At 40.6% G+C, this 12,631-nt stretch overlaps 2 protein-coding genes and 1 pseudogene across 2 annotated transcripts; all 3 read left to right on the top strand.

Moving 5' to 3' along the window:
• The first annotated feature begins 1,770 nt into the window (after positions 1-1,770).
• Positions 1,771-4,248, top strand: LOC129363608 (3-mercaptopyruvate sulfurtransferase-like). Its single transcript, XM_055035806.1, has 2 exons — positions 1,771-2,539; positions 3,520-4,248. The coding sequence occupies exons 1-2, from the start codon at positions 1,951-1,953 to the stop codon at positions 3,819-3,821; spliced, it is 891 nt and encodes a 296-aa protein (XP_054891781.1). The 5' UTR covers positions 1,771-1,950; the 3' UTR covers positions 3,822-4,248.
• A 1,603-nt stretch (positions 4,249-5,851) lies between these two features.
• LOC129363089 (3-mercaptopyruvate sulfurtransferase-like) lies at positions 5,852-8,170 on the top strand. The gene is made up of 2 exons (XM_055034935.1): positions 5,852-6,476; positions 7,146-8,170. Exons 1-2 carry the CDS (start codon positions 5,885-5,887, stop codon positions 7,442-7,444), a joined length of 891 nt encoding a protein of 296 aa, XP_054890910.1. The 5' UTR covers positions 5,852-5,884; the 3' UTR covers positions 7,445-8,170.
• Positions 8,171-9,392: 1,222 nt separating this feature from the next.
• On the top strand, positions 9,393-12,065 carry LOC129363505 (thiosulfate sulfurtransferase-like; annotated as a pseudogene).
• Positions 12,066-12,631: the final 566 nt, after the last annotated feature.

Consider the following 12,631-nt stretch of genomic DNA (forward strand, 5'->3'; position numbering starts at 1 on the left):
CGACTACAGCAGAAGAGAAGTGCACTATTGATTACTTATTTTATGATATTATTGCATTGACTACTGCCTCAAATTTCTTTAGAAATTGTAATCCTTTGATGAGAATGTCGTGCTTGCACATATTTGTCTCCTCTGGGAGTCAGAACTTCTCTTGCTGAGCCAACGTTGTTCTGTGTTGGTGCTCAGTCCGCAGCTCACTACTTAGACACAGCGTACTGTCATTTCAAGGTCGGCGGATGCAGTGTTTTTGTTTTGTTTTCTGGGTGTTATTATTTTTTTTTTTTTGCTCTGTCTCAGTTTTTCCACGTAATTTGCATTTCACTTATCTAGAGAAGTGAGGGGTGAGGAAAGAGTTCATCCTTCAGTGGCTGCTCCTGCTTCCTTATTTCAGTAACTCACTCTGCCATGATAGCTGTTGGTCTTTAGACAGCACTGTGCTACATACACTGAGGACAGATGGTAGAGAAATAGATAATGTGTTGTGTAAGCAGGCACAGCTCAGGTGCACCTGCAGAATGTGTGCACCCCCACAAAAGAAGAAATCTGTCATCATCTGTGTGTGTGTGTGTGTGTGTGTGTGTGTGTGTGTGTGCGCGTGTGTGTGTGTGTGTGTGTGTGTGTGTGTGTGTGTGTGTGTGTGTGTGTGTGTGTGTGTGTACAAACTAAACAGTGGTACATTGTGACTTGATAAGATTTGATCTTTTGTCATTTCCCCATTTCTTAAACAATTTACAGAAGCACCCTTTTGAACCAAAGCCAGCTAAGTTCAGGTTATAGGTCACAGTCGCTCTCTAGTTCGCATTTTGTTACAAAAATATGCATTTTTCATATATTTTTATTCTTTCAATCAGCAACTTCTAATTGAAAGAAGTTGCCGCAGATACTTCTTTCAATCATTGAGGGTATTTTTCTCTCGGGTTTATCCCAGATTCCCAGTAAACCCATCCATAACCTAAACTTGTCAGACGAAGAATATGTGGAGGCTCCTCTAAAATAAAACTAATTTCTCCATTGGTTGATCGTGGCTGTCACTGGAGCTGCCTGGAGACTCAGAGCCCGAGAAATGGCTGCAATCGTTTCCAGACGATTGTGACTGTGCCTTTGTTTCTCAGCTGTTCTTGGACTTCTTCAGATGAGATGAATTGCGAGATGCTTTTCTTGATCTTTTCTGGGCCTCTTCACCTATTTAAGTAGATGTCTACGCTTCATAGGTCTTGGCTGCGGCAGCAGTCAATGAAACTGAAGTCAGCTTTCCAAAGACGTAATGGCTTGAGGCCGTCCAAGTGCTGCCACCTGCTGCTCAAAACGTGTAAGTGCAGCTCGAACGAACCAAAACTTTGCTGGTTCGCAGTTTTCACTTGACAGATGGCTGATGTTTTACTTTTTTTATTGTCAGTGAAAAATACAAAAACCACCATCTGTCAAGTAAAAGCTTGACAGATGGTGTCAAGTTTATGTGCAAGTTCAGTATTTCAGATGGGTTTGACGAACTCATTTTAGTCTTTGCACAAACGTTTATTCATAATCTGAAAAGCCAACTTGCAACATCTGAAGTTAGTAGTGACTATTGCTTTTCTTACAACAGAGTGTAATCTATTTAGTGGATTGTGTGATCAAATATTTAAAATCGTGCACATTGTAATGTACTGTAGAAATAGAAGACAGAATTTAAATTTAAAATGATTTTATGCAACAAAAAAAAATGTTGTTATTATTATTATTGTTATTGCATTAAAATATCTATTTTTCCAATTGTTCTCATCTTTGAAAAAAAAATTACAACATGACATAATATCTATTGAGTTGTAACAATTATTTCACATTTCCAAATAACTAAAAGTCAACACAGATAGAGATCAGGGGCGGGACGAGCGACCGGTTAAATACCAGCCGTTTCTTCCGGGCTACAGGCTGTTTTGCTCGCCGCTCTCCTGCCGCTCCTTCCCCGTCATGGCTGCTCCCTGTCCCGCAGTGGTCTCCGCTCAGTGGCTGGCGGATGCCATCCAAAACAAGCTCGTCGGCCCAAAACTCCGTGTTCTGGACGGGTCCTGGTACCTGCCGAAAAGCAAGCGGAACACCAGAGAGGAGTTTCAGCAGAAACACATACCGGGAGCCTCGTTTTTCGACATAGACGAATGCAGCGACAAGAGCTCCCCGTACGACCACATGCTGCCGACCGCCAGCGACTTCTCCCGGTACGTCAGCGACCTCGGCGTCGGGAACGACACCCACGTCGTGGTCTACGACACCAGCGACATCGGCTCGTTCACCGCGCCGCGAGTGTGGTGGACGTTCCGGGTGTTCGGCCACAGCTCGGTGTCGGTGTTGGACGGAGGCTTCAAGAACTGGGTGGCTGACGGTCACCCGGTGACCTCCGATTACACCAAGCCGGACAAGACGGACTTCCAGGCGAGCCTGAACCAGACCTGGGTGAAGAGCTATGAAGATGTGCTGCAGAACATCAAGACCAAGCAGGTCCAGGTGGTGGACGCCCGCTCTGCCGGCCGGTTCCGCGGTACCGACCCAGAACCAAAAGAAGGTGAGGAGGACCAAAAAGTGCATTGTTAAGAAACATTAATAAATGCTTAATGTGCTTGCATAATAACCCTAGATTTACACATGAGACCAATTTATGCAGGAAATGGGCTGAAAGTGAAGCCTGAAATCAGATCAGTGCCACACAACACAGCCAGACAGACTGACTGTGTTTTACTGATCAAGAGCTCAACTTTATTTCTGGCAGGAAGAGGTTGTAAAGCAAAGGAGTTGATTAAAATTGCCAAGAGTTATCCGTTGTCACTCCATAAAACAATCAAACCATAAAAAGCATGTACAATCAGTTGCGATAAACAGAAATAAAGTAATTACTGGAGACGCACTTGTAAGCATTTTGTGGTCAATGGTTTATTGTTTTTGATAAAGCGTTGACTTGAAGATGAAAGTTTCAGGTTAATTAAATTTTTAAGAGATGAAATGCAAAGGTTTAGTCACATTTAGATTGGATTATCCAAGTACTGATTTCCACCCAATTCCCCCCATTGATAAATATCATGTAAAAGTTCCAGTTGATGAGGAACAAACTATTCAGAACCAGCAATGAAACCGTAAAATAAATTCGGTGAATATGAGGCCATCAAAGTTTTATTGTCACTCCTTTTCTATTGTACTTAATAGTTACGATTTCTGTAACTTTTAATAAAACCATCAATCTTGGCTAAAAATCATAGTCATCCCAGTTCAGCGATGCTGAGAGCTGATATGAAGCCTGAAAAGCTTGTTGGCCTGGAGACGAAGCGTCCCTCGTCAGCCACGCCCGGTTGCTGCACACTGTTGTTGCTACTCACAATGACAGTGCACAAACATTTACCGGCCTGCTTCCTGCAGCAGAAAGCACTGTCATGTGAAGAGTTTAATGAGCCACATGACTTCATTGAAAGTGCTTCTTGCTGTTCTTGAACTTTACTTGTTGAAAACAAAATAATTTTTTGACACTCTCCCCATTTATCTATTTCCTCTCAGATATCCAGTCTGGGCATTTTCTCGGAGCAATCAACATGCCTTACCCAACGTTCCTGGAATCTAATGGAAAGCATAAGAGCACAGAGGCCCTGACCAAGCTCTTCCAGAGCGCTGGAGTGGACCCGAAGAAGCCGATCTGGGCTTCCTGCGGTTCGGGAGTCACGGCATGTCACGTTCTCCTGGCCGCCGACCGGCTCGGGCACGCCGATCTTTACCTCTACGACGGCGCCTGGGTGGAATGGTTCAAGAGGGCTTCTCCAGACCTCATCATCTCTGAGGGGGAGGGAAAGAAGGCAGAATGAACCGTTTTAAAATAAGCTAGAAGCTGCATTAGATTGCTGCTTGGAACGGGACTAGTCTGTTTCCTGTGGAAATTAGGAGTACAACACTTAACTTATGCTGCAGGGTGTATATTTTTACTGACTGGTGTTGGGATGATGGAGAACGCTATTAAACTTGTAACATTATAAATGAAGTGCTTTATAAATGTAAGTTAACAGGGGGAGGTGTGGGTTTTCTGCAGGTGAAGAGCATTTTATGAAACTCTTTACATTATGCAGATATGACTTTTTAACAGAGATATATATCGTTTCGTATTTGTTTTGTATTTTCTGGTATCATGGATCAGCAGGAATATGAGATTCCTTGATTAATATTCATATGTAATCATGCACAATTTGTTTTTTTGTTTCTGAAACATAAAATGAATAAAATGTTATCTTGGGTAAATGTGCTTCTTTTTCAAAAGATGGAAATTATGTTAAGCTTTATATATATAAAAATTGACCCAAAAAAAGAAGAGAAATGCAATGCTTGTAATTCCTATTTCTGTTAAGTGGAGAGTTGTATCCAATATGGAATCCAAAATGCTTATTATGAAATAAAAATAAATAAATCCTAGCATTAGTGAAAGAGGATCTTGTCACACAGTCCTCACCTGAAGTGTCGGTTTTCCTAAACGTTAAACTCGTTCGACTCGATTGCAGTTAAGAGTTTTCCTCAAGTTAACGAGGCTGAGAACAAAAAAGCAAAGTATAAAAATGGATAAAGAAGGAATCAGAACCAACAACTGTTTTTGTCAAACTGTTTTAATTTTTCAATGTCATTGGAGGAAACCAGAAAAATTTCACAACAAATATAAACAGTGCTGTACCAAGCACTCAGTCCTGGCATCCCATAACTAACTCTGAGACATTAGGGAGAGTTATCGATCACGTAAATAAATGAAAATCTCTGAGATAAATATGATTCATGCTCCCTTAATTCCTACAAGTTCAAGGACTAATAAAAAAAATATATACTGTGATCCGCTCAATTGCTTTGCTACCCTTAAATCCATCACCTGATCATTTGCATAAGGTCTTACATTAAATAACAAAACCTTAAAAATATTGTACATATTTTTTCATATGCTGAAGACAGGTTGAGGCTTGCATTTTTAATAACCAAGAAAACCAGACAGGACAAAACAGATAAGAAATTCTAAAGCTGCACTGTTCACTGTTTGACGACGACACACTGGCAAAACTGACATGAGAATACCGTCTCCTTAGAGGTTAAAAGAGAAACAAATAACAAAGACGGTCATTAACTCGTCCCCATTATTACAGCTCATCAGAGTGATAACATGTTTATCCTTGGCTGACATGGTTGTCTCTTGTTCTCCTCTAATAATAGCTAACAATACATTTCTCCAGCTTTATTGGGGTCTTATTATATAATTTGACTAAATTTCCAGATTAGTAAAATAATTGGAAATGAGTCAAAAATGATCTCGCTTTGGGTTTTTGTGATGTGTGCTTCTTCTTCAACCGTCCTTTCCTTTTTGATAAGGTCAGTAGTTTCATCAGTCACGTAAACGGAGTAAGGTCATATTTTTCAAATAGTAACATATTTGAAAATGATCTTAGTTTATTTTTAATTGGAAGTTCAACTCCACGTTTCCCTTGAATATGTGATTTGTGTCTTTTAACACTGTTAACAGAAGGAAAGCTACATAAATATGTCTCTTAGCGAGGGATACAAAAAATAATAGGAAACTAGCACAAAAAGTCAAATGGAACAAACTGCAGAACCAACAGGTATATTTGTGTATTTTAGCGATTGTTCACACACAGTTGTCTTTGCAGCTGTATGGATCACCATTTTTAATTCATTTGAAAACAAATGCTTATTTGTGTGCAGATGTCATGTGGCAAACTTTATGACTTCAATTATTTTTGAAGATGACTTAACTGACTTCAAAAATAACTTTATAATAAGCGGAAGAAGTTTCTAAGCGGAATTGATGGGCTTGTTTGGTAGAGAACTGGGCGGGACACGAGTTATATCTGCAGCTGACATTGACTGTTTTGCCCTCTCCAACATGGCGGCTGCTCCCTGTCCCGCAGTGGTCTCCGCTCAGTGGCTGGCGGATGCCATCCAAAACAAGCTCGTCGGCCCAAAACTCCGTGTCCTGGACGGGTCCTGGTATTTGCCGAAAACCAAGCGAGTCGCCAGGGAGGAGTTTCAGCAGAAACACATACCGGGAGCCTCGTTTTTCGACATAGACGAATGCAGCGACAAGAGCTCCCCGTACGACCACATGCTGCCGACCGCCAGCGACTTCTCCCGGTACGTCAGCGACCTCGGCATCGGGAACGACACCCACGTCGTGGTTTACGACACCAGCGACTTCGGTTCGTACACCGCGCCCCGTCTGTGGTGGACGTTCCGGGTGTTCGGCCACAGCTCGGTGTCGGTGTTGGACGGAGGCTTCAAGAACTGGGTGGCTGACGGTCACCCGGTGACCTCCGACTACACCAAGCCGGACAAGACGGACTTCCAGGCGAGCCTGAACCAGACCTGGGTGAAGAGCTATGAAGATGTGCTGCAGAACATCAAGACCAAGCAGGTCCAGGTGGTGGACTCCAGGTCTGCCGGCCGGTTCCGGGGTACCGAACCAGAACCAAGAGAAGGTGAGCAAAACAACTCAAGGTGTCATGAACCCCAGTGAACAAACAGGCTGCTGCTCGTTAAAGATTACAGGACACAAGTGAAGCTCAGGGTCATTTAAGACACACAAAGCCTACTTTCTTTACAGTTTAGACAATAAAAGAAGATGATGTGCAAAATGTAAATATTTTACGTGTCACAAAAGCCATACATTTAAATTGCATAAGTGAAAAACCAGACATTTGATTGCTCTAAATATCAGTTTAAGGGCAACACAGTATGAACATGTGTGCACCTTGCACAACAACCTTCGTTAATGTTGCTGTGACCTAAGACTTGGGTTAAATAAACATATACTGTTCTGTTCATTGCAAACATAAACCCCGGATTGTGATAATATATCCGTTTACTGGAACAAAAGCTTCTTAATTATTTAAATCCCAACAAGATGGTTTTGTTAAAAAATATAAATCTGTTTTGCATATTTATGTAAAAGTTTAATATTTAATCCCAATATTTAGTCCCAGCATATGTTTGGGATGTTGTAAATACTACATTGATGATAAATCTGCGATGCAGCCCAGGCTGGAATGGTATTACAGGGTTTTGTTAAATTATATTTTTAAAGCGATAATGCCAACATTTTTGTATTTGATGTCTTTTTATGAATAATACCATTTAACCCTGCTCAGATGTTCTCCCTGGGCATTTTCCCGAAACCATAAACATCCCCTTCACGTCTTTCCTGGATTCCTCTGGAAGGCACTACAGCCCTGAGAATCTGACCAAGCTCTTCCAGGAGTCCGGGGTGGACCTGGAGAAGCCTCTCTGGGCCTCCTGCGGTTCTGGAGTCACAGCGTGTCACGTGATTCTGGCTGCCCACCGGCTCGGCCGCTCCGGCGTTGGTCTTTACGACGGATCCTGGGGAGAGTTTTTCAAAAGGGCTCCTCCAGAGTTCATCGTCTCGGAGGGGGAGGGAAAGAAGGAATGATTAGCCTGGTGCAATCAAGAACAGGTCACATTTTGAGGATAGAAGCAATATTTTGCTGTGGAGAAACTTCAAATACTCGCCTTGTAGGAGGAGGTTTATCCTGGGATGAAAGGCTTTTATGAATCATGACTAACTTTTAAGAGCTGCAGAAGACATCGTTTCAGAGAATCTCACACTGTGCCATGCAAATATAATCTAGTTTTTATTTTGTGATTTAATATAAAATTAAAGAAAATTATGCATATTATTATATGTTAAATAACGTGTTTCAACTTGTACCGTTGCTCAATCATGTGAAAACGGAACTGCCAAAGTGCCTCAAATCTGCATGCATCTTACGGCGCTGCAATCTCTGTTCTGTTGTTATGCTGCTATTAATGTAACGATTCCGTGAGAAATTGTGCAAACCTGGTCAATGTCAGTCAAGTGTTCTGGTGCAGAACCTTATGCATTTCAATTGTAGATAATAGCATTAAAGGAATTATCATATTTTATTGTGATTTTCTTCAAGTGACTGCCTCTAGTAGATTTTTAAAAAGGTACAAGTTCACTTTTGCAACTGAACGCAACTGCACAGTGAAAATGACACGTTAATCGTCCGACCAATTAAAACGCAGAAAAATGTGAGGACATGCAACAGCTTTGTGCCATCTGTACAAATCTCACAGCATCATGTGATTGTTTCCCCCCCCTTATTGTCCAATAAAATGAGGCTCTTTCCACTCACATGATCCGATTTGTTTAGAACTTCTTTTTTTTTTAAACTCAAATCCTGTTTCCTATTCAATGATGCCCCTCTATGGATCTCCAGGTAAATTCTTCCCAGATGTAATTATTTGTACCTCGACGAATGAGCTAAGAGAAACATGATGTTCGTCTTACATTTATTATATTCCTCCAGCAACGTCTTAAAACTAAAACTGTCTTTGCAGTGATGTTATTTTTTGCAGAATGTTTCATATTTGAAAAAGCAAGATCCAGCTTTGTATATTTTTTTTTCTACCTCGAAAGATTTCAGAATATTTTCTGTATTTGAGAACTCAAGACTCAGAATGAAACTTTCATTGATCAAGACTAATGATCACACATTCACATAACTGCTGACCTCCTTCATCTGACATTCTGTTGTGAGAACCACAAACGTCAAACTAACTGAGATTTATGTGATGGCAAATAGTTTATCTGTGTGTAATTTAATTTCTTTATAAATACTGCTCAAGCCCTGACAGGTTTAACAGCATGGGGCTCAGCTGTCAGCTGTGTACTTAAATTGTTTTTTTATGGAAGAGTGGCCAGAAGAAAAGCAATAGAAGTACAGCATTTGGTTTATTAAATGCTATGCAATGGAAATTTGGAAAAAGATGCTATGGACAGATGATGCTAAGGAGGTTTTTATTGTTTTTTTTTTTGTTTTTTATCTGTGGCAGGAAACAGACATTGCACCCTGACTTCAGCATCCCTACATTAAACATGGTAGTTGTGCTGCAGGGACGTCACCATGGCTTGATAAAGAATGTTAATAAATTTTGATCAATATTCTATTAATCTTGCAAAACAAAACAAAAAAAAAAACCTGTACATAAGTATTTTTTGGATCAGTGTTATTTAGGAATCCGATTGCTTGAAGGTTTGTTTTATTAAAATGCTGATTGTTTTATTTATTAGCTTTGTTGGCCAAGACTGTGAGCACAAACAAAGAATTTAACTGGTTTCCAAGCGCTCACAATGCAAAAGTACAAAGAAGAGTGGAAATGAAAGTATTGTACATAAAGATTTTTGTTGCTTTAAGGATTTTAATTTGGTAAAGTTTGGACATCCTTGCTGGTGCATTTCTGACCTAAACGATAACCGACCAGTTGGTGGCGGTAACGCTCATCTAACGTTTCCTGCCAACCGCCAATAAACACCAAGAAGAAGAGCCGCGTGCCGTTACCCTTGCCTATCATAATGCCCGTCATTTTACTCAGCTGTCAGTCATGGTCTCTCAGGTATACGCACCGTGGTCTCCGCTCAGTGGCTGGCTAACTCAGCCAAGACAAAACTCACCGGCCCAAAACGCCGTGTTCTGGACGGAACTTACGTGCCAAGAAGCTACCGGAACCACAGACACGAGTTCAGTCACAAACACATACCGGGAGCCTCGTTTTTCGACTTAGACGAATGCTGCGACAAGAGCTCCCCGTACGACCACATGCTGCCGACCGCCAGCGACTTCTCCCGGTACGTCAGCGACCTCGGCGTCGGGAACGACACCCACGTCGTGGTTTACGACACCAGCGACTTCGGCTCGTTCACCGCGCCCCGAGTGTGGTGGATGCTCCGGGTGTTCGGCCACAGCTCGGTGTCGGTGTTGGACGGAGGCTTCAAGAACTGGGTAGCTGACGGTCACCCGGTGACCTCCGATTACACCAAGCCGGACAAGACGGACTTCCAGGCGAGCCTGAACCAGACCTGGGTGAAAAGCTATGAAGATGTGCTGCAGAACATCAAGACCAAGCAGGTCCAGGTGGTGGACGCCCGGTCTGTCGACCGGCTCCGCGGTTCCGAACCAGAACCAAGAGAAGGTGAGGAGTGTATTTATTTAAGGAGTGGGGTGGTGGTTTATCTTTCATCAAGAAAACGACCATTAACATAAAATGGAAAGCTTTCATTCCAAGCATAAGCTACAGTGGTCTAGTCGAAGTCCAAAACTTGAGAACTAAAAGAAATGCTCTCCACTGAATTCAATTAAACTTGGAACTATATTCCAACACAGTTAAAAAATTTAACAACTTAGATGGGTAAAGTTGGTAGACAGATATCAAACTACCACACTTTGTTTTGTTTTGCTCTGTCACATAAAATTCTAATTACCACCTGAACAATTATGAAAAAGATATGAATAATTTTGTTTCCCCTTTTTAGTAAAGCTTAAAGACGATCTGCCAGATTTTGAATATGATTTTGAAATCATTTCAGAAATAACCCCTGGTCATAGTAGATCCATATAGGCAGATAAAGACAAATGTTTTAAGTAAGAATAAAATGTACAAGACTATCACTGACAAAAATGAATGAATAACTAAATAAAAAAATTCCCACCCCTCCCTTGTTTTCTCAGATGTCCCCCCGGGGCATTTTCCAACGGTGATCAACGTCCCCTTCACATCTCTCCTGGATTCCTCTGGAAAATATCACAAAGTCTTCCAGAAGGCCGGGGTGGACCTGGAGAAGCCACTCTGGGCTTCCTGAAGTTTGGGAATCACAGCGTGTCACGTGATTCTGGCCGCTCACCGGCTCGGGAAGCCCGGCGTTGGTCTTTATGACGGATCCTGGACAGAGTTTTTCAAAAGGGCTCCTGCAGAGTTCATCGTCTCAGAGGGGAAGAAGGTCTGATTTGGTCGACCTCTTTCAGTGGAAACTGCTAAAGGTTCCGATCTGCATTTCATTCTCTAAACTAAACTCTAAAGTATTGTACAACTACATGAATGATGAATGAATGTTTATCAAATGTGAATGCATCACTGAGTTCCTCAAGACTACAGTTGAAACAAGATATTTATATGCGCTGTATACAGACGTGCAAATCTTATTGATTCTCACTGTCTGACACAAAATTAGACTAAACTTTGCCTGTTTTATGTCAGTCATGATTACCCAAATGACTTTTTTTCTTATTATTCACCAGTATGCGCACATTTGCTTTGTATTTCGTGGAATTGCCTTTTAAATTATGATTTCAGGATGACACACACCTTTTGCTCTCTGCGCAGAAATTTTCTGTGATACAGATATGAGGGCAATGTGATGGTCCACGGTAAAACATTAACTTTGTCGTACACAACCCACCATAAGCAAACCAGCTGTTTGCTTACCGTTGTTTTAAATTATGAAAACTCTCTTTTTTTTTTTGTCTGCCCTTTATCTTCCTAACTAATTCTTTGAAATATGACTTGATTTTCCACATAATTTTTTCCTGCTTAGCGAAGTGGACCGATCTATCCTGCAACACGATGCTGCCACTTCTATACTTCGGCTTTACCAAATGACATAAAGACACGTCACTCTTTTATTTTTCTTCTTGATTTTTTTTTTTACATTTGAAGAAAGTATTAGTCTGGAATTTGACAAGACTAAATAATTTGGATAATTACAGCTGACTCTATCAACAGGGAAGTTGTAGAAAGTTGTTGTTCTATGCTGTGTATGTAAATATCTGGTTTCGTCATGTAAACAGAACAATATATGCGGGTATTTCTATGAGGAACGTCAAACAAAATAACACAGGCTTTACCATCCATCAGTGTTTTAAATCTTAATTCACAACTAATGCTGCTGTGTCAAGAGCCACTCTGTGCCTTCAACTTGTGCAATTTACCTCATGATTAAGTTTTTTTTTTTTAACAAATATAATGCTTCTCTCAAAGTAATGTGAAATGATGTGTGAAATTGTTCTCTAGCCACCATTGATGTGGTGGTGTGTTCTGCTGGAATGACTGTAAGCAGATCAGAATAAGTGGGAATCCTGGTGGAGTGATGGAAAAACAGCAAATAAGCTTGATTTCATGCAGATAAGCTGATTCTCAAGCACTCTGCTGCAGAATGTTTTTGTTGCTCAAAGCCATTAAAGTATAACTCTAATTTTTATGTAATGTATTGTTAATAAGAATAAATTTTTATAAATGTATTTAAATCTGTTTTTTTATTATTATTGTTATTTAGAAACTGTTTAGGAAGCTGATCCCATAGCATAGTTCAAAGTACAACCTGGTATGGAAACTTGTCTGTTCCCATTCCCAGGACCTGTTATGTTTGAAACCTTCTCATTCAAACTTCCCAGCTTCCTCTGGGGAGCTGCAAATTCTTTATTTCTAGAAATAAGTCTTTGTACTTTGTGTTGATAGAAAAAGTTACATAAGTGGCTTATATTATATTTCTTGGATTCATCTGGTAAGGGTGTTATGCTTATAGATCGCTAAAATATTTCACTTTTTAATTATATAACAGAAATGTATACTGGACTGATCACAGCTGCTTGTTACAAGTGATTTTTTTCAGTTATAAACTTAATATTTTCAAAAGAGATATAGTTTTTCTTTTTTAAAATAAGTCTTGGGAGGATTGAAGAAATTGTATTTGTCACGTTGTAAATTCTATATTTGAAATTTCAACCATAGAAATTTGAAATTTTCTCAAAAAGAAAAAAAA

Source organism: Poeciliopsis prolifica, unplaced genomic scaffold, assembly GCF_027474105.1.
Source record: "Poeciliopsis prolifica strain line A6 unplaced genomic scaffold, Auburn_PproV2 SCAFFOLD010, whole genome shotgun sequence".
NCBI lineage: Eukaryota > Metazoa > Chordata > Actinopteri > Cyprinodontiformes > Poeciliidae > Poeciliopsis > Poeciliopsis prolifica.